This window comes from Ceratotherium simum, chromosome 16 (genome assembly GCF_057802395.1).
Source record: "Ceratotherium simum simum isolate JZ-2026a chromosome 16, ASM5780239v1, whole genome shotgun sequence".
NCBI classification, from domain to species: domain Eukaryota; kingdom Metazoa; phylum Chordata; class Mammalia; order Perissodactyla; family Rhinocerotidae; genus Ceratotherium; species Ceratotherium simum.
This window is the reverse complement of record NC_141915.1, coordinates 2,598,203-2,617,823: the sequence shown is the minus strand read 5'-3', so window position 1 is coordinate 2,617,823 and position 19,621 is coordinate 2,598,203. Positions and strand designations below refer to the sequence as shown.

At 40.5% G+C, this 19,621-nt stretch overlaps 2 protein-coding genes across 35 annotated transcripts in view; one reads left to right on the top strand and one right to left on the bottom strand.

The window, feature by feature from the left end:
- The window catches only part of NCOR1 (nuclear receptor corepressor 1), a 156,256-nt gene extending 148,010 nt beyond the window's left edge, over positions 1-8,246 (bottom strand). For 27 of the 30 annotated variants that reach the window (XM_087440348.1, XM_087440337.1, XM_087440341.1 and 24 more), the window contains exon 1: positions 7,143-7,301. The gene's annotated coding sequence lies outside the window, so the exon portion shown is untranslated. Of the gene's footprint in view, positions 1-6,554; positions 6,575-7,142; positions 7,303-7,784 lie in introns of those variants that run through there. The other 3 variants (XM_087440338.1, XM_087440351.1, XM_087440339.1) reach the window with 3 other exon arrangements.
- PIGL (phosphatidylinositol glycan anchor biosynthesis class L) overlaps positions 7,854-19,621 on the top strand; it is a 98,412-nt gene continuing 86,644 nt past the window's right edge. For 3 of the 5 annotated variants that reach the window (XR_015554614.1, XR_015554613.1, XM_087440376.1), the window contains exon 1: positions 7,854-8,730. Coding sequence is in view for 3 of the 5 variants with exons in the window: in XM_087440376.1 (XP_087296502.1) it covers positions 8,496-8,730 (235 nt within the window). In the remaining 2 variants the exon portion in view is untranslated. The remainder of the gene's footprint in view (positions 8,731-19,621) is intronic. The other 2 variants (XM_014789467.2, XM_004433020.3) reach the window with 2 other exon arrangements.

The following is a 19,621-nucleotide window of genomic DNA, read 5'->3' as shown; positions in this document are numbered from 1 at the left end:
CTAACAAATAAGGAAATTAAGGCTGAGACAGGTTAAGTAATGTGCCCAAGGTCACAGCCAGCAGTGTAGGTTGGATATACCTGACTACACAATACTACAAAAGAATAGTGGGGGGGGGGGGGGGCGAGGGTTGCGTACATGCAAAAAAAAGTGAATACCCTAATATGTAAAGAGCTCTTCAAATCAATCTGAAAAAGAACAGTAACCCCATCAAAAATAACCAAAGAACAAAATCAGGCAATTTATAAAATAAATAAACTCCCTCATTAAAAAATATTCAACCTTGGGGCCGGCCCAGTGGCCCAAGCGGTTAAGTGCGTGCCCTCCGCCACGGCGGCCTGGGGTTCGCCGGTTCGGATCCCGGACGCACAAAGACGCACCGCTTGTCAAGCCATGCTGTGGCAGCGTCCCATATAAAGTGGAGGAAGATGGGCATGGATGTTAGACCAGGGCCAGTCTTCCTCAGCAAAAAAGAGGAGGATTGGCAGATGTTAGCTCAGGGCCAACCCTTCCTCACACACACACAAAAAAATTTAACCTTAATAGAGACTGATAAAGGCCAATTAGAATCACTTTTTTTCTACTTCTTAAATTGTCAAAATGTTTTAATTTGTAATATGCAGTGCTGGCCAGAGTTTAGGGCATACCCACACACTTGTGTCAACATCTATCCAAATCTACCCTATTCATATAACAGCAACTCCATTTTAGGAATCTATCCTACAAAGCTGCTTGCACAAGTATACAAAATAAACACGCAGATAATTCACTAGAGCTTTGTTTTTCTGATAAAACACTAGTGGCCATAAACTGATTAAACAAATTATGGCATTTTCATAAGTAGAATATTAAGTAGTGTTAATGACAGAAGTAGCTCTAAATATACCAACTTGGAACAGTAATATACAAAAGAACAGTATATTATGATCACATAATACAGAAAATTACACTTACAGAAAAAATCTGAAAGAATATGCAATATTTAGCAGATTACATCTAAGAAGTAGTACTTCCAATTTCTTTATATACTTCTATATCATACTTCCGTAAAATAATGTATTACTTATAATAAATGAAAGACAAGTAAAGATTTTAAATAACATATCCTCCTTCATTCATTGAAATGGCTTTGTGTGAATATAGAGTACCTTCTCCTTCCACCCATCCCCTCCTGCTCCATTCAGTTCCCCACCACCCTCCTTCCCTCTTTCCTCCCATACACACACACACACACACACACACACACACACACACACTTAATGGACTATACACTCTCTACATCGGATATATTTGCACTGTGCATATTTTAGGCTGTAACTCCTAGAAAGCACAAGTTTTGGTTTCATTCCAAATACATAAAAGTTATTGTAATTCAAAACTGAATTAAAAGAACTTAAAAGTAATACAAAGTTAAACATCTTTGAACAGGAGTTCAAAGACATGATGATTACTACTTAAAACAAACATTTCAAAATTATACAAATCTATATGCTATTGCCAAAGGAAATGAACTGCCTAAAACAGATTACTATGACTGTGAAATGTGTATGACAACAAAAATGTCAAGAAAAGAGTCTGTCAGTTAAATAAAAGTATGGGGAGAGGGCTGGCCCAGTGGCGTAGCAGTTAAGTGCCCACGCTCAGCTGCGGCGGCCCAGGGTTCGCAGGATCAGATCCCAGGCGCGCACAGACGCACCGCTTGTCAAGCCATGCTGTGGTGGCGTTCCATATAAAGTAGAGGAAGATGGGCACAGATGTTAGTCCAGGGCCAATCTTCCTCAGCAAAAAGAGGAGGATTGGCATCAGATGTTAGCCCAGGGCTAATCTTCCTCAGCAAAAAAAAAAAAAAAAGTATGGGGAGAGAGGCAATCTGTAACCATAAAGGTTACCCTCATAACAAATCTAAGTCAAATTTTCCTAGAAAAAGGTAACCTTAAGTTATTCTGGTTTGATTATCAGTTTATTCATGTATAACAAAGAAAAAAAAACAGAACAGCCGAAGTTTTATTCCTTAAGTAGACACTGTGAGAGGGGGAAAAAAGTCAAAATAATTTGATAATCTTGACTTTTCTCTTCCTTTGCTCTTGACTAATCTACTTAAAGATTTAATTTTAGGGGCCGGCCCCATGGCTTAGCGGTTGGGTGCGCGTGCTCCGCTGCTGGTGGCCCGGGTTCGGATCCCGGGCGCACACCGACACACTGCTTCTCCGGCCATGCTGAGGCCGCATCCCACGTACAGCAACTAGAAGGATGTGCAGCTATGACATACAGCTATCTACTGGGGCTTTGGGGGAAATAAAGTAAATAAATAAAAAAAATAAAATTATAAAAAAAAAGATTTAATTTTTGATATAAAGCTTATCAGTACTATTCTTTCAAAGGGATCCCTTCAAAGGGATTCTATAATAATCCTGTAAACCAACTAATTCATATTCCTAATTCACAATCTTTTCCTAGCACTGAAACTACTCCAAAATTCCCTGCATATATAAGTTAACACATTCTTGTTCTAACATTAGCTGGAAATACAAATAGTCTGAGATGAACCAATCCCATATTTACTATGTCTTTCTCCCAAAAATCCCAGTAAACTGACAGAACATTTTTTTAAAGAAATGCTTTGATAATTCACTGATTACAGACATTTTATCTGACACTAGTGAATTTCTACCTGTTTTTTAATTCCCAAAAAATATTCATCATCAAGTTCCCACATGTGTATCAGTCCACTTCTACAACTGCATCAAATAACTGGCTGCTAGGCTCTTTTTTATGCATTCAACAAATTTCTACTACACGCTTCCTCAGTGCAGAGTGTTATTCTGGGAGTTGGGGTAGGGCAAGGATTAAAAAATAACTGAGATACAGACATGCCCACAATGGGTTTATAGTCTAGTGGGGATTAAACGGACACGTACATAAATAACTATGGTGTTATAATAGAGGCATAAGCAATACATGAAGAATTTCTAGAATGAGAAATATACATCTTGGGGGAAAAGGGAACAGGAGAGAAACTTCCTGGATGAAGTGATGTGTGATCAAACCCTCAAAAAAATAGGCAGAATTCAGATGTGGTAGAGTTGGGAAGAGTAAGGTAGGGAAACAGCATTCCAGAAAAGAGCACAGTATGAGAAAAAAACAAATCTTCTCAATGCAACACAAAACAGGCATATTATTTAACAGCCCAAATGGAATAAAGAAATATGCCACGCTTCAGTATTCATGGAGGGATATCAGTTTAAAAAGAATAATATGCTTTTTCCCTTAAAATAAATTTTATGGCATAAGTACCTATCGAAAATATTATATATGTGCTTTTCAACACAGCATTAAGAATACAGTTCATGCTCATGCTATTTATCTAAGATTCTATATAACAACTGAAGTCTCTCATACTCAAAAAAAAAAAAAAATCTAGAAGTTTGAGGTAAGTGAAGCCAACAATAGCTAATTTATAAAATAATTTAACCTATCTGTTTGGGTCTCAGAGGTACCTAACCATTGGCATAATAAAATTTCCATCACTGTAATAACTTAAATCTCATGAAATGTCTCTAGCTCCAGATAACCGCAAAGACATTTTTGTTTAAGAAGATATTCATCATAGCCGATGAAAAATTAAGAAGATATTCATCATAGCCGATGAAAAATTAAGCAAACTAAATAATTCCCAGTGATCATCATATTACTGATGTAAATCAATACTAATTTTTTTCAAACTACATTTTCATTGTAGAAATTTAAAGTTAAGAAGTACCTTGAATTCAATACCCAAGCTGAATAAGGGATCTCGCATTCCCCATCCACCCCAATTTTCAAGTAATTGTCAATCATCTCATTGAATCATCCCACGGATGATATGGTGTAATGGAATGAGCACTACACTGGATGTCAGAAGACTGGATTCTGCTACTGCCCAACTGCAACAGTTTAGGCAGATCACTTTACTTCTGTGACCCTCAGTTTATTCATCAGTAAAACAAGTAAGATTAGATAATCTATATGACTTTACATTCTATAATTCTATAAATTACTAGCATTTTAACCAATTTAGATTTGTTTTTGAGATCACTTTTAAGTAAAAGTAAAAGCAGCACACATGGAAGAATTAAACTGAAGAACTCAACAGGAACATTCACATGGCTTTGTATGGTCTCACGTTGAAATGCAAAGAGGAGAAAAAAAAAAAAAAGTATGTTGTATGTGAAGACTATCCAAGTAACATTTTGACCACACAAGATTCTGGAGTAGAAAAAATGGTGGAAGAAGAGTAAAACTGTTCAAGGAAAACCACCACCACAAGAACACCAAAATAAACAACAGATGCTTTACATAGAGTTATTGCTACATGACAGAAGCTTTTCACAGCTTTTCAATATTCCTAAGAAGTCCTAACAGAAAAAGAAACAAACAAAATGTTTTCTTAACCATCTATCTAAATGTACCTTTTGCATCCTCAAACCTGAAAAGGACAAAATATCAGGCAACCTATAAACTGAGTTATTTGTGCACATAATTGATCTGCTCAACTTTACACCTTCATACATTTAGTAATGTGCCCTGAACATAAACAGGCACTTCATACCAGCTGAACAAGTGAATGAACTACACATAATGTCTAGTGAACAAATAAGTCCATACATTATAATTCTGATCAACTGGATTCTAGTAAAACCCAATATCTGAAGTAAAAGAACAGATGGAAGTAACTAAACATGCGAGACCTCTATCATTCCCAGGTATCAATAAGAATTTGAAATTGCAAGTAAGATAGATCACAAAATACAATGAAAACTGAGTAACAAAACAAATGCACAAAAAACTGAGTAACAAACAGCCTCATATTTACCTACATCTATCTGTGGCCTATTCAAAGGCTTTTGCTTTCTACTGCAGACAGCAATGGCAAGACAATCTCACCACTTCACAAATTCAAAAAAAAAAAAAAAAAGCCTAAAAAAACTTGACTAATCTCAATTTGCCTAGCCTTAGAACAAACTTTCACTCAAATTCAAAGAAACATAAGTTGATTTTGAGCATTTTGTGCTTTTTCTTTTAATTATATGAGCACGCCAAATACTTAAGTTTTACTATATGATTAAATCCAAGAAGACATCCAGTTAAAAATACCTACTCCTCAGAGGCCATGGAGAGAATCACAACTATATAGATTTGTCACAGCGGATAACAGGTGTACTCGGCTAAGTTATAAGGTGAATACATTTTTCTAATTAGAATACAATGTTTATTCATTTAACAAACATTTGCAGTGTCAATATCCTACAAAGAAAATAAAATCGTACACGCTGCCTCAAACATAAAGATAAAATCATAGAAAGGCCTATCCTGCCCTTGAGAGGAGATAAAACAGGTACATCAATACCTAAATACAAGATAGAAAGTGTAAATGCCACAAGAGATGTGTAGATAAAGCATTTCAGGAGTGCAGAGGGAGCTGTTACTATCTCACAGAATTATAACCCTTTCAATCTGTTTAAAGTAATTTCATAACTCAACTTTCTTAGGTTCACAACAGCTAACCCTCGGAGAGCAGATGTTTTCCTACCATCACAGAGGAGACAGAAAGGTTGATCATGTTCCCAAATGACACATAGTTAAAGAAAGAATCAGGACTCTTTGTATTATATTTTCTCTGAGGGAGTAGTTCAACATATGGCGAGCCTTTTGTAAAAGGAAAGAGTATTTTGGTATTGCAAGTAATCACATCCGCATGTATGTATGTATGTGCATTTCATTTATATATATATAAACGTGTGTGTTAACTTTGATTTCCACTAATAGGTGCTCTTAAAGCAAGGCAAAGCAACTGTGTACCACAAATATTAAAATAAATAAACTTCCACTGGATTTTAACAGAATGAGAAAATCAAGACAATATTTGTTTCTCCAACAAGTTATTTCTTCTGTAATTTTTACTCATGTCCAAATAAGATTCGAAAATCCGTCTGCTCCTGAGCCCAGGTAAGTTGGTTCATCCAATTAGTATCTTTATGAAGGGATACATTAAAACATTTTCCAAAAAAACTATTAAAAATTAAATAATGCCATCAACTCTTCACTTATCCAAGGGACAATCACGTGACTCAGCAGCAGCAGCTATTAATCAAGATATGTTGAACGAATGAATGAATATTTGTAGGCATTGTTAAATCCCGGGCCTGTTGCTCTTTACTCAGTGTTCCGCCTCCCATCATAGGCTCACCAGGGTGCACACAAGGAACGTAAATTCAATATACTTAGGGAAGCAAATCTGAAGCAGGTAAATATACTAATCCCAAAGATTAGAATTACCCATACCACTACTCTCCAAGGTTAACTCTACTGAAGTGGCACTGTGGCATGCTACATCAGTAAAAGAAAACTGACACTTCCGGAGCAAACATTTTTCATAAATATCACTTATTCCTATCCGCACGACTATACCTAATCCGAGAGTTAATTCGAAGAATTCAGTTTCCTCTCCATTAAGACTGATTTCTCAATTATAGTTTCTCAAACCCCTCTTCCCCCAAAAAAGAGAATTCACCGACCTGGCACATTCAAACACCAATAACAGAAGGCAGGAGGCACACGGCTCCGATCTTGACCATCTCCACCACTACTCACCCTTCGCCATTACACCCCGAGGCGGTTAGGTTAGAAAGGTGAACCAGTTTGCTCTGCACGCACTTGTCCATCGCTGTCACCCTCCCTAACCCCTTCCACACTCCCAAGACAGCCACCAACTCCGCCTCAGCGTGAGCCCAGGCCCGCCACCTGTGCCGGCCCCGCCCGGGGTCCCCAGGCCCTCCCCGCCTCCCTCAGTCGGCCCTCGGGGCTCCGCACGCCCCCTCCCTACAGAACACCTCTCCGGCCCGGCCCGGCCGCAGCCCATTCTTCCCCCAAACTCCATAAGCCTCCTCCACTCGCCCAGCCCAGCTCCCCGCCGCGCCCGACTCGCCCTGGGTGGCCGAGGGGAAGAGGCCGGGCGGCTGGCGCGGGTCCCGACCTGCCGGGCCCGCGACGCCTCTCGCCCGGCCGAGAAGCTGCCCCCGCGGCCGGTACCCTGAGAGCCCTCGGAAGCCCCCGGGCGACCAGGGGCCCAGAGGCCGGGGCTGCGGGCGCCGGGGCCTACTCACCAGGAGCTGGCGGGGCGTGGTAGCCGGCGCGCCCCCGGGCCTGAGGAGCAGGACGCGGCCCCGGCGCGCGTCCCTACCCCGGGACCTCGCTCGGCGCGGAGAGCTGGGCGCTCACTGCAGCAGCCGCCGCCGCCGCCGCCGCTGCTGCTTCGCCACCTTGGCCGCCATCTTGACTCAACCCCTCTCCCTCCCCCTCAGCCCCGGCGGCCGCGGCTAAGGCGGCTCCGGCGCCGGCTCCTCCTCCTTCCGGAGAGTTGGGAGACCGACTCCCTCCGCTGGCCGAGCGTGGCCCCTACCTCGGCCGAGTTTCCTGGGTCGCCTAGCGCCTGGTCTCCTCACGTCTCCCCTCGGCCTGGCGGCGGCGGGCCCCTCAAACCGAGACGGGCCAGGGCAGCGCCGGGCCGGGCCGGACCCAGCGCGCTGCCATCGCGCACCGGCCTGGGGCGCCCGCCGCGAGCCGGCCGGTCCCGCGCGCTCGGGGCCTTCCCGGGACGTGGGAAAGGGAAGGACGCAAGGCCATGCCTCGGGCCCCGCGACCCCTCCGCGGCGCGGCGGGCCGGCGCCGGCCTCCCCGGGCCGGGCTTCGGGGAGGGAAGCCGGGCCCCCAAGTGCTGGGAGCCGGAGGGGCGCACGTCGACCTACCAAAGATATTTTCCGGGGCTCCGGCTGTGATTCGCACCGAGACGCCACTGAAATGCCGGGCGAAGCCTGTTGGTCCATGATGTCGGTCCTTAACCCAAGTCACTTGTCAGAGGAGCCTGTGGCCCTCGCGACTACGAAGTGCACTCTCAGCCTTACTCTCGTAGTGAAATGACTGGACGGTTTCTCGTAACCGCATGCTTTCCCTTTAGAGAAGCCACCCTCCACGTCCCAAAATTGAGAAAGAAAAACAGTTTGTGTATCATCTAGATAAGGAGGTGTATGACCATAAAATTACAAGACAGTCCCGGGTTTTAAGAAATGAGTACAAAATGGTGAACCGAAGAGAGGAGGGAACTCGTACAAGATGTGGGGGTTTATTTTAAAACACTTCCCTTAAAACCCCTTGTACTGTAAAACAGGAGGACAAGGGTAAAAAACTGGACGGCAGGGGGCTCGGTTCAGCTCTGAAACCGAGAGGCACAAGACTTCGTAAACGCTGCATAAAGTGGAGAGAACTCGATCGAGAAGTGTTGGAAAGCGTCCCTGTAAAACCACAACACGAACCCGACGTTTAAAGCCTCAAGCCACTGGAGCAAGTCGGCAGGACGAACTTAAAATCGGAACGCAATTTCCGCGAGTGCGGTTTTCCCGCCGGAGTCAGGCTCAGCGACAGCCGTCCCTATTGCGCAGGCGCAGTGCCACCTACAGAGCATGGAAGTGGTGGGTCTTTTGTGTTTGGCGGCGGCGGTCCTAGCATGGGGTTTCCTGTGGGTTTGGGACTCCTCGGAACGAAAGAAGAGTCAGGAGCAGGCTAGCCTGCTGGGAGGCGGAAGCCGGACCCTCCTGGTGATCGCGCACCCCGACGATGAAGCCATGTTCTTCGCCCCCACTGTGCTGGGCTTGGCCCGCCTGAGGCACCGGCTGTCCCTGCTCTGCTTCTCCGCAGGTAGGAGGCGGTGGGCGGGGCGCTGGCGGCTGGGGATCTGGGGGGTTCAGGTGCTAACCTGTCCAAGTCAGCTTCTCGAAGGGCTCTCTGATGTAGGCAGCTAAGTGAACACGACACCGAAGGCCCTTCTCTGGGCGCGGCACAGAATGTCGGTGCTCATAGCCTGGGGCCAGGAGCGGCACTCCCCAGGTGGGCTGGGGACGTCCGCAGTTGGCGCCCTCTGCTCTCCGCTGGCGGGATTGAGGAGCACAAGAGAACTGGTCACGTTCGGTTCCCTTCAGTACCCACATTTCCAGTGGAAGCTGCGACTGTACTCAGTTTTCTGGGGGACCTTTCTATTTGGAGAAGGACCAAGAATAATGATCTCACTGTGGTCCACCAAACAGAATCTGGGCTGTATCGTGCCTGCTCAGTCCTTAAAGTTTTACTTGTAACGACGGTCTAGGACTTTCCTGGTGCTTTTGAAATCCATCTTGTGCTGGAACGGGATGCATGTGTCAAATTAAAGAGGGAGACTCAGATCATTAGACTAGAAAGTAATTCTATAGGTAATTTTAGAGTTCAACTCCACCCAGCTTTCAGGGAAGGGGCCTTTCAAAGAATAAGTCCTCCCTTATGATACAGAAAAGATGAAATGAGAAAAAAATGGACCGTGGTACTGTATTATGTTGATAATTGTATGACTGTATACATGAAGTAATGGAACTGTACATATACAATGGGAGAATTCTATGGTATGTAAAATTATACCTCAATAAAGCTGTTTTTTAAAATTGCCCATGACCTCTTTTCCCATTTGGTTGTGTGTCGTTCCACTTCTTTTTCTGTACAGATTTTTCACAGAAATCACATTTTGTACAATTTTATGTTTTTTCACTTAACATTATTTTTTCATTTATTTAGCAAATATTTATTTAAAATTTATTTGCACTACATACCTGTTAGAATGACCAAAATGCAGAATACTGACAACACCAAATGCTGGTGACGATATGGAGCAACATAAACTCTAATTGATAGTGGGAATGCAAAATGATACAGCCACTTTGGAAGACAGTTAGTTTGCCAGTTTCTTAAAAAACTAAACATGCTCTTCCCATACATCCAGCAATCATGCTCCTTGGTAATTACCCAAAGGAGTTGAAAACTTATGTCCACACAAAAACCTGCACACAGATGTTTACAGCAGCTTTGTTCATAATTGCCAAAACTTGGAAGCAACCAAGATGCCCTTCAGTAGATGAATGGATGAATAAACTGTGGTATAAGTAGATAATGGAATATTATTCAACACTGAAAAGAAATGAGCTATCAAGCCATGAAAAGGCATAGGGGAACTTTAAATGCATATTACTAAATGAAAGAAGCCAATCTGGAAAGGCTACATACTGTATGATTCCAACTATATGACATTCTGGAAAAAGCGAAACTATGGAGACAGTAAAAAGATCAGGGATTGGGGGGGGAGGAATGAATAGGTGGAGCACAGAGGATTTTTAGGGCAGTGAAACTATTCTATCTTATTATAATGATGACTACATTATCATTATACATTTGTCCAAACCCATAAAATGTACAACACCAAGAGTGAACCCTAATGTAAACTGTGGATTTTGGGTGATTATATAGGTTTGGGTGTCAATGTAGTTTCAATCAATGTAGGTGTCAATCAAGTGTAACACATATACCACTCTGGTAAGGGACATTGATAATGGGGAAGGCTGTGCCTGTGTGGGCTCAGGAAGTATATGGGAAATCTCTGTACCTTTCCCTCAATTTTGCTGTGAATGTAAAACTACTTTAAAAAAATAGTCTTAATAAAAAAGACTTTTTAATTAAAAAATATATATGTGCTTAGGCATTATTCTATGCCCTGAGGATAAAACAATAAAAACAAGCAAGGTAAGGACTGTGTCCTTGTGAAACTATAATTTAAACATTTACCCATGTTAATAAGAACTGAATATATAGCCTTTTAAGTGGTTTCATAGAGATAAACTTTAATTTAGTTTGTCATCCCTTACTGTATGTATATTTAGTGGCTTTTTCCCAGTTTATCTCTATTACAAATAACAGTGAACATCTATGTATTTCATCATATTTCATTACGACTGATTTCTAAAATTGGCTTTTAAAGCTTTACATGCAAATTGCATTCCCAAAAACATGATACCAATTTACACTCTCACTGACAGAGTATCTGTCTTAATAAAGCACTCTCTCTAGCATTGATCAGTGTTTTTTATGTTATTTCTTGATTTGATTAATGTTATTTTTTTTCCTTAAAATCTTTTGTTGCCAGCCAGATTAAGCCATTTTTCATATTTATTGCCAATTTGGGTCTAAGCACTTTTCCTCTCAGTTTGTGCTATTAAGGCTATTGATTGTAAACAGATGCAATAGCCTCCTGTTTTTTTTGTTTGCTTTTAATTTTACCTGTATTTTATACTACAACTGTGGAAGTCAAATTATAAGCAAATTTGTTTCAAGATCTGCAAGAGAAGCCTGGAGTTTATTTGCAAAGTATTATAGATGCAGTGAATTCTTCAATAGATTTTTCCTTATTTTTCAGTAGGTTGGGATCAGGAATCAAAATTGTTTTCAAATAAAAAATATAAAACTTGCCCTTGGCACATATTAAACTCTCAGTACCTTTATTCTTGTCTTTCATTATTTCCTTTGAATCCAACTTGCCTTTTAAATTGTTCTCTCTTTTGGGCTGGCCCCATGGCTTAGCGGTTGGGTGCCCGCGCTCCCCTGCTGGCGGCCTGGGTTCGGATCCCAGACGCGCACCGACGCACCGCTTCTCCGGCCATGCTGAGGCCGCGTCCCACATGCAGCAGCTGGAAGGATGTGCAACTGTGACATACAACTGTCTACTGGGGCTTTGGGGAAAAAGAAAGAAAGAAAGAAAAAAATTAAAAAAATAAATAAATTGTTCTCTCTTTTAATTCTTAAAATTACTTTTAAAATCCCCAACTCATTCAAAAATGTATGGATTAAACATGCCGCACACTCCTGACTTAACATTCTAACATGAAAAACAGGAAGCTAATAACTTGTGGTATAATATAATGACAGCTGTAATTGTGTGATGGAAAAAGTGCTATGGACACAAAATGGAAAAAGCATGAATTCTCTTTTCAGGGTTTGGGTTAAGGAAACTTCTCCAAAGAGGTTTTCTTTTGAGCTTGGCTTTAAAAATAGGAGTAGGTGTATAGGAAGTGGGGCAGGTCGTTCTAGACAGTAGTAAAAGCATCAATAAGTCTTGGGACTTTATGAATAAATCTATTCTAACTACATCTCCAGTTTTGTTTTGTTTTTTTAATAATTTTATTTATTTATGTATTTTTTCCCCCAAAGCCCCAGTAGATAGTTGTATGTCATAGCTGCACATCCTTCTAGTTGCTGTATGTGGGACGCAGCCTCAGCATGGCCGGAGAAGCGGTGCGTCGGTGCGCGCCGGGGATCCAAACCGGGGCCGCCAGCAGCGGAGCGCATGCACTTAACCGCTAAGCCATGGGGCCGGCCCTACATCTCCAGTTTTAAGGGGTAGGGAGAAGCATGAAAAAATATATAAATTTTGTTATTGGTGGCTCATTTAATCCTCTCAGCAATCCCATGATACGCATTATTAAATATATAAAATGTTATACTTTTATATCATTTGTTATTCCCATTTTACAAATATGGAAACTGAATCACAAAGAGATTAAGTAACTGGACCAAAGTGACTAGCTGGAATGTAGAGAAGCCAGGACCCTGTGGATCTTCCCTATTCTAAATGATGGCACCCAATCTGCCTCTCACATTGCCTTGTGCGAAGTCAGTTAAGGAAATATCTATTTTGATTCCCAGTGTATGTTCCAAGAAACACTAGTTCATCAAGGTGCTATTTAAAAAAAATGCCTTGGCCTGACAAGTTTGGGGATATTAGCCAGATGTGCTATCCTGCATTTAGAGGTTCACAGTCCTTATTAGAATATCAACGTCTTTGAGAAGTCTTGCTGTAAAAAATCCTATTGAACTTCGTTTAGTCCAGCATTTCTCCAACTTATGTAACCACTGAAATACCTATTAATGTACATATGAGAGAAATCTATAGTAGATAGGAGGAGGGTGTTATTGAATACATTTGGTGGAGAATTAACACAACCAGTTCTGTGTTTTGAAAAGCTCATTCAGGTGGCAATACGGAGAATGATTGGAGTCAGGAAAACTGAATCAGCCCGTTCTTTCCCTCCAGACTGCACTGCTGCCTCTCATATATCAGACTTTCATGTATTTCTGATCTGTACACTGTTCTTTTAGTTAGACAACCCTGTGCCAGTTGTCATGCTGTCTTAATTACTGTACCTTTTTTGTGTGTGTGAGGAGATCAGCCCTGTGCTAACATCTGCCAATCCTCCTCTTTTTTTTTTTTTTTTTTTTTCTGAGGAAGACTGGCCCTGGGCTAACATTCGTGCCCATCTTCCTCCACTTTATATGGGACACTGCCACAGCATGGCTTGCCAAGCAGTACGTTGGTGCGCCCGGGGGACCCCGGGCCCCCACAGCGGAGTGCGCGCACTTAACCACTTGTGCCACTGGGCCGGCCCTACTGTACCTTTTATAACACTATTATCTGGTGTGGCCAGCCCTCTGATTTGTTGTTCTTCAGGGTGTGTTTGCTGTTTTTGACCTTTTTTCTTCCAAATACATTTTAGAATTAACTTGGTCACATTCAAGGAAAAACCTTGCTGGCATTTTTATTGGAATTTCACTGACTTTATTGATCAATATAGGAAAAATTGACATGTTTACAATATAAAGTTTTTCCATCTATGATTTTATGGTGTCTCCTCGTTTATACTGACCTTCTTAAATGTCTTAATAGCTTTATAATAAAAGTCTTATATGTATTGTGATGGTTAATAATTTTATCCTTTAATCTGTTTCTCATATTCAGAGGTTCTTTTTGCAGATATTATAGTCTCTTGTTACTTTCTCATATTTGATATTCTCTTTTATTTCTTTAAATATATTAAACCCTTATATCTGCTTCTAATAATTCCAATTTCTGCAGTCTATGTGTCTGATTCTGCTCTTTGAGTAACTCATTCTGAATGACTTGTTTCCATGTGTATTTTGTGATTTTTTTTTTGGTAAGCACTTGTTTCTTGGAACCATATTTGCGATATTTTAATGATTTACTTTTGCTTCAGCCAGGCAACAAAGGGCACTATCATCACAGATAGCTCTAAACTAAAACTTCAGATTGAGATTTTTCAGGCCACAGAGGTAGTATAAATTTAGAGTCCAAGCCCAAGTGCATTAGTAGTCTAATGCTGTGTAACAAACTATCTCAAAATTTAGTGGCTTAAAACAATAATAAGGGGCTGGCCTAGTTGCGTAGTGGTTAAGTTTGAGAGCTCTGCTTTGGCGGCCTGGGGTTCACTGGTTCAGATCCTGGGCATGGAGCTACTCACTGCTCATCAAGCCACGCTGAGGCAGTATCCCACATAGAGCAACTAGAAGGATGTACAACTATGACATGCAACTATCTACTGGGGCTTTGGGGAGAAAAAAGGACAAAAGGAAGAAGATTGGCAACAGATGTTAGCTCAGGGCCAATCTTCCTCAAAAAAATAAAAAATAAAACAATAATAATGCTTTATCTCTTGTGGTTTCAGACAACACAGTTGTCTATGCCCCACGTTGTTTAGTACCTCAGCTGGAGGACCCAAAGGCTGGGAACTGGAATCACCTGACTTAGCTAGAGATGTCAACCAGAACATCCGCATGCAGTAAATCCACATAGCTTGGGCTACCTCACAAGCTAGTGCTGGGTTCCTGGGCAGGTATCCTGAGAGAGAGCCTGTGCTAGGGGTAGCCACATTGCCTTCTATGGACTAGCCTTGGAAATCATGCAATATCACTTTCACTGCATTCTGTTTGTCAAGGCAGGCACAAATCACATGCAGGTTCAAGGAAAGAAATAGACTCCACATCTTTATAGGAAGCAGCAAGGTTCTAGAAGTGCATGTGGAACTAGAAATACTGCTGTAACTATTTTTGGAAACTACGATGTTCCACACCAAGTGAAGGTGAGTGTGCCACACACCAAGTGAAGGTGAGAAGGTAAATTAACAATTCTTAGGAGGTGACATTTTTCTTATTTTCCTTCCACTAGAACCAAGTCTGAGACAGAGATGTAGCCCTCCTTCTCTGTTGAGGGTGCTTTTCTTCTAGTTCACTTACTATAGATATTGCCTTTTGAAGGTCCTCTGTTTGTGTGGAGATCTCCTTGTCTGGAGGTCTCCTTATTTGTGCCCAAGCTTTATCTCCTCCTGCCCTGACTTTAGGCCACCAGGCATAGGCAGATACTTTCAAGGCACCCTGGCTGCAGTTCCACCTTACCTGTCTGGATTCGTGCTTATACCTGTTGTTTAAGATCTCCAAAGATAGCCCTTACTTTCCTGCTAATTCAGCCGTACATTCTAAAACATGTTTGCCTTTTACTTCATGTGTTCAGGTATTCTATGCTGAGAGGGTTTCTCCAGACATCTGATTCACCGTATTTCCTACAACGGAACTTAATCAAATTATTTTCAATACTGCTCTTTTTTCTTTTTTGTGGGGAAGATTAGCCCTGAGCTAACATCTGATGCCAATCCTCCTCTTTTTGCTGAGGAAGATTGGCCCTGGGCTAACATCCATGCCCATCTTCCTCTCCTTTATATGGGATGCTGCCACAGCATGGCTTGACAAGCAGTGTGTCCATCTGCGCCTGGGATCTGAACCTGCGAACCCCGGGCCACCGGGCCGCTGAAGCGGAGCGTGCAAACCCAACCGCTCGCCACCAGGCGGCCCCAATATTGCTCCTTAATCATGAATAATTCTTCAAAGTTTTGCTTATTGACATATATTTAGATCCAGCCTCAGAAGTGTTAATCTCACCTGTCTAACGCTATTCTTTCTGACCCAATAAATTTGAGATTTCCAAAAAAATATCTTAAGTATTGACTGCATCTGAGTAAGAATGGAATAAATTAGTAATATTTAAAAATATGAATTATGTTTCTTGAAGGGAGTTATAGAAACTTCAGAACATGACTTAAATGTTACATATCTCTGGTGCTATTTTGTAAATATATATATTAATACTTAACGTACTTTTCTCTGAGGTTTAGGTTGATAGGATTTCCATGCGATCATGCCAACCAAAGAATACATAGTCATCCAATGACTAACTGAAAATAATGCCTATGTATAAATGTTGATGCTGATGGGTTAACTGGCAAGTTAACTGTTTATAAGAATTTTATGTATTTCTAAGGATATATTTACTTCTTTTATAATTAAGCTTAGAATTTATATGCCGGGTAACTTTATACACACTCCCTATTTTCAACCTACCATAGTGTATAAGTGTCTATAAAAATGTTTATGTCTTGCTGAGTATTGACTTAATTGAAGAATGTTACACGCTTTTCAGAGCTTTTATTTACTTAATGAGTTAGAGTTTTACGGGTAAAAATAAAGGACTTGCTTAAACTATGAGAAACCATAAAAGAAATGCTAATAAACATTAGGGAAGAGATCATGTCAGAAATCAAAGAGAAATTCCACAGTGGCAGAGACTGTGAACAGTGAAAAGGAAAGATGCAAGTGTGCCAGGGAGAGAAAATGCAGTAGGAACTAACCTGATAGAAGTATAGAATGGGAATAATCGACAAAAGGTAATGCATTTTGAAGAACTTCACATTGGAAATATTTGTTATAACTGCTCATTGCATTGAGTTGGACACTGTTCTCGTGCAGCGCATACTTCTCATTCCATCTGATACAAATATGCCTGTCATATTCAGAAGAAGACAGTTTCTCATCTGTTTGGCTTTGTTAATGACCATCTGTAAGTCACAGATCAGAGAAACTAACGAAAAGTAGTGTTTCCATTAGTAAAAGTCAATATTAATGCACTCCTTTTGGGAATAATGAAAAAATGTAGGACTTACAAGTATGGATATATTGGTTGATAATAGTATATGGCAGTGTTTCTTGATCTTGGCTGCATAGATACATTCTCAGTGTTTTTTAAATTTTTTTATTTTAATGATCTTTTAAAACATTGTTTTACCAATTTTATTTTTTATCTTTTTAATAAAGATTTTATTTATTTATTTTTTTCCCCCCAAAGCCCCAGTAGATAGTTGTATGTCATAGCTGCATATGCTTCTAGTTGCTGTATGTGGGACGCGGCCTCAGCATGGCGGGAGAAGCGTGCGCGCCTGGGATCCGAACCCCGGCCGCCAACAGCAGAGCGCGTGCACTTAACCGCTAAGCCACAGGGCCGGCCCTGTTTTACCAATTTTAAAGACAATTTGTATTTTACAGTAATAACTTGTAATTGAAAGATATTTATTCAATGTGAATCTAATGTATTTTTTATATTTTTTACTGTGGTAAAATATGCATAACAAAATTTACCATTTTAACCATTTTTAAGTATACAGTTAAGTGAGTGGCATTAAGTACATTCACAGTATTATGTAACCATCACCATTATCTAGTTCCAGAACTTTTTCATCATCCCATGCAGAAATTCCACGTATTAAGCAATAGCTCCCTATTCCTTTCTCCTCCCAGCCACTGGCAACCACTATTTATACGATATAAATTTGACTACTCTAGGTACTTCATATAAGTGAAATCATACAATAGTTGTCCTTTTATGTCTGATATTTTAATTAACATAATGTGTTCAAAGTTCATCTGTATTGTAGCATGTCTCAGAACTTCATTCCTTTTTAAGACCTGATTGTATATACCACATTTTGTTTATCCATTCATCTATTTTTGGACACTTGGATTGTTTCCATTTTTTGGCTATTGTGAATTATGCTGCTATGAACATGGGTATACAAGTATCTGTCTGAATCCCTGTTTTCAGTTCTTTTGAGTATATACTTAGGAGTAGAATTGCTGAGTTGTGTGGTAATTCTATGTTTAAATTTTTGAGGAATCACCAAACTGTTCTCCACAGCAGCTGCACCATTTTACATTCCCACCAGCAATGTACAAGTGTTCCAGTTTCTCCACATCCTCGTCTGCACTTGTAGTTTTCCGTTTGTTTTTTGTTTTTTTTCACTATAGTCATCGTAGTAGATGTGAAATGACATCTCATTGTGGTTTTGTCTTGCATTTCCCTAATGACTAGTGATATTGAGCATTGTGCTTATTGGCCGTCTCTCTGGCTTTGGAGAAATGTCTATTCAAGTCCTTTGTCCACGTTTTTTATTCTAGTTTCATTTTAAGTCATGATTTCTCCAGCTGGGTTCTGTGGACGTATTCTAATGGAAGAGGGTCCCGCTCCCTTGGTTCAGCTTCCTTTTATCTTCTCCAGTAACACTGCCTCATTTTATCTCTCCCACCTGGAGTTTGTAGTTACTTCTTGCTGTCGCTAATCTCTGGATCACTTCATTGTTCCCTGTTTGGCCCTCAAATACTCCATCAGTTATATATCAAATTCTTTGCATTAAATTCTTACTGATATAAATATTTGATATCGTTTCTGTTTTCCTGGACATACCCTAACTGGTACAGAACCTAAACTCCCCCATTTTATAGTTGTGAAATTGTTGACCTTTTATTCTTCCAAGTACATTTTAGAATTAGCTTGGTCATGTTCAAGGAAAAACCTTGCTAGTATTCCTGAAATCCAGGAACTTAAGGAGTTTCTTCAGATTCATGAAGTTAGTAGAAGGCTAGGTATTAGGACTATGATGCCTTGATTCCCAATCTACTTCTCATGCTAACAAATTAAAATTTCCAAGGTAGGGACCTGGGTGATGAACAGAGTGGAAGAGGGGCTTTTTTTTCCTGCTATAAATGGCTTTGTTCCTTTTTATTTTTAACCATGTAAATCTTTTACCTGTTTAGAATAAATAAATTAAAAATTTTTAAAGTAAAGTAAAATTTCTGCCTATATACATTGTGTATAAATTTGGGCCTTTACAAAGTGAGTTTAATTTCTACTAAATGTCGGGCCGGCCCCATGGCTTAGTGGTTAAGTGCGCATACTCCGCTGCTGGCAGCCCAGGTTCAGATCTGGGCGCACACCGACGCACCGCTTCTCCAGCCGCCCTGAGGCCGTGTCCCACATACAGCAACTAGAAGGATGTGCAGCTATGACATACAACTATCTACTGGGGCTTTGGGGGAAAAAATAAATAAATAAATAAAATTATAATTTCTATTAAATGTCATTCTGATTGCTAGTTATTACTGAAAAGTATAAGTTATCAGAAGATGGAAGACCACTAAGCATGCAATTATGCATGAGCTTTTACACACACACACACAATGTAGTTCTATCTAAATAAATCTACATTAATCCCATTTTCTGTTTGCTAGAAAGATCTCTAAACTTTTTTTGGTCACATTTTCCTGTTGGTAAAAAACTTTGAACATATACTCCTATTATATGTATATTTATGTATAATTATAGTAAGTACATGGACCACTGAACTATTATAAAATATTAACAAAAGTTGACATTTATAAAGGACTAGATAAACAAATTAAGAGGAAAAATTCTAAAGCTTTTCTTCCACCTCAATAGATTATCTTGTACATCCCAGGGTGCACCCACCCTGCTTGGACCCTGTTCTAGAGTGTTTCAGTTGAGAACTACTGAAGGATCTCAGTCATTTATTCTGTTGAAGTGCCTACATGTTCACCAAACTTAGTGAAAATATTTAAAATGATCTCTGCCTTTGACTCCCTAACCTGTTTTAAATTCCTTAATTCAAACACAAAATAATAAAACCAGCTTCATAAACCCAGTAGCCTCAATTCTAAACAATTCCTGACAACCATAGTCCTGATGTTCATAACCTCTGAACTTAGG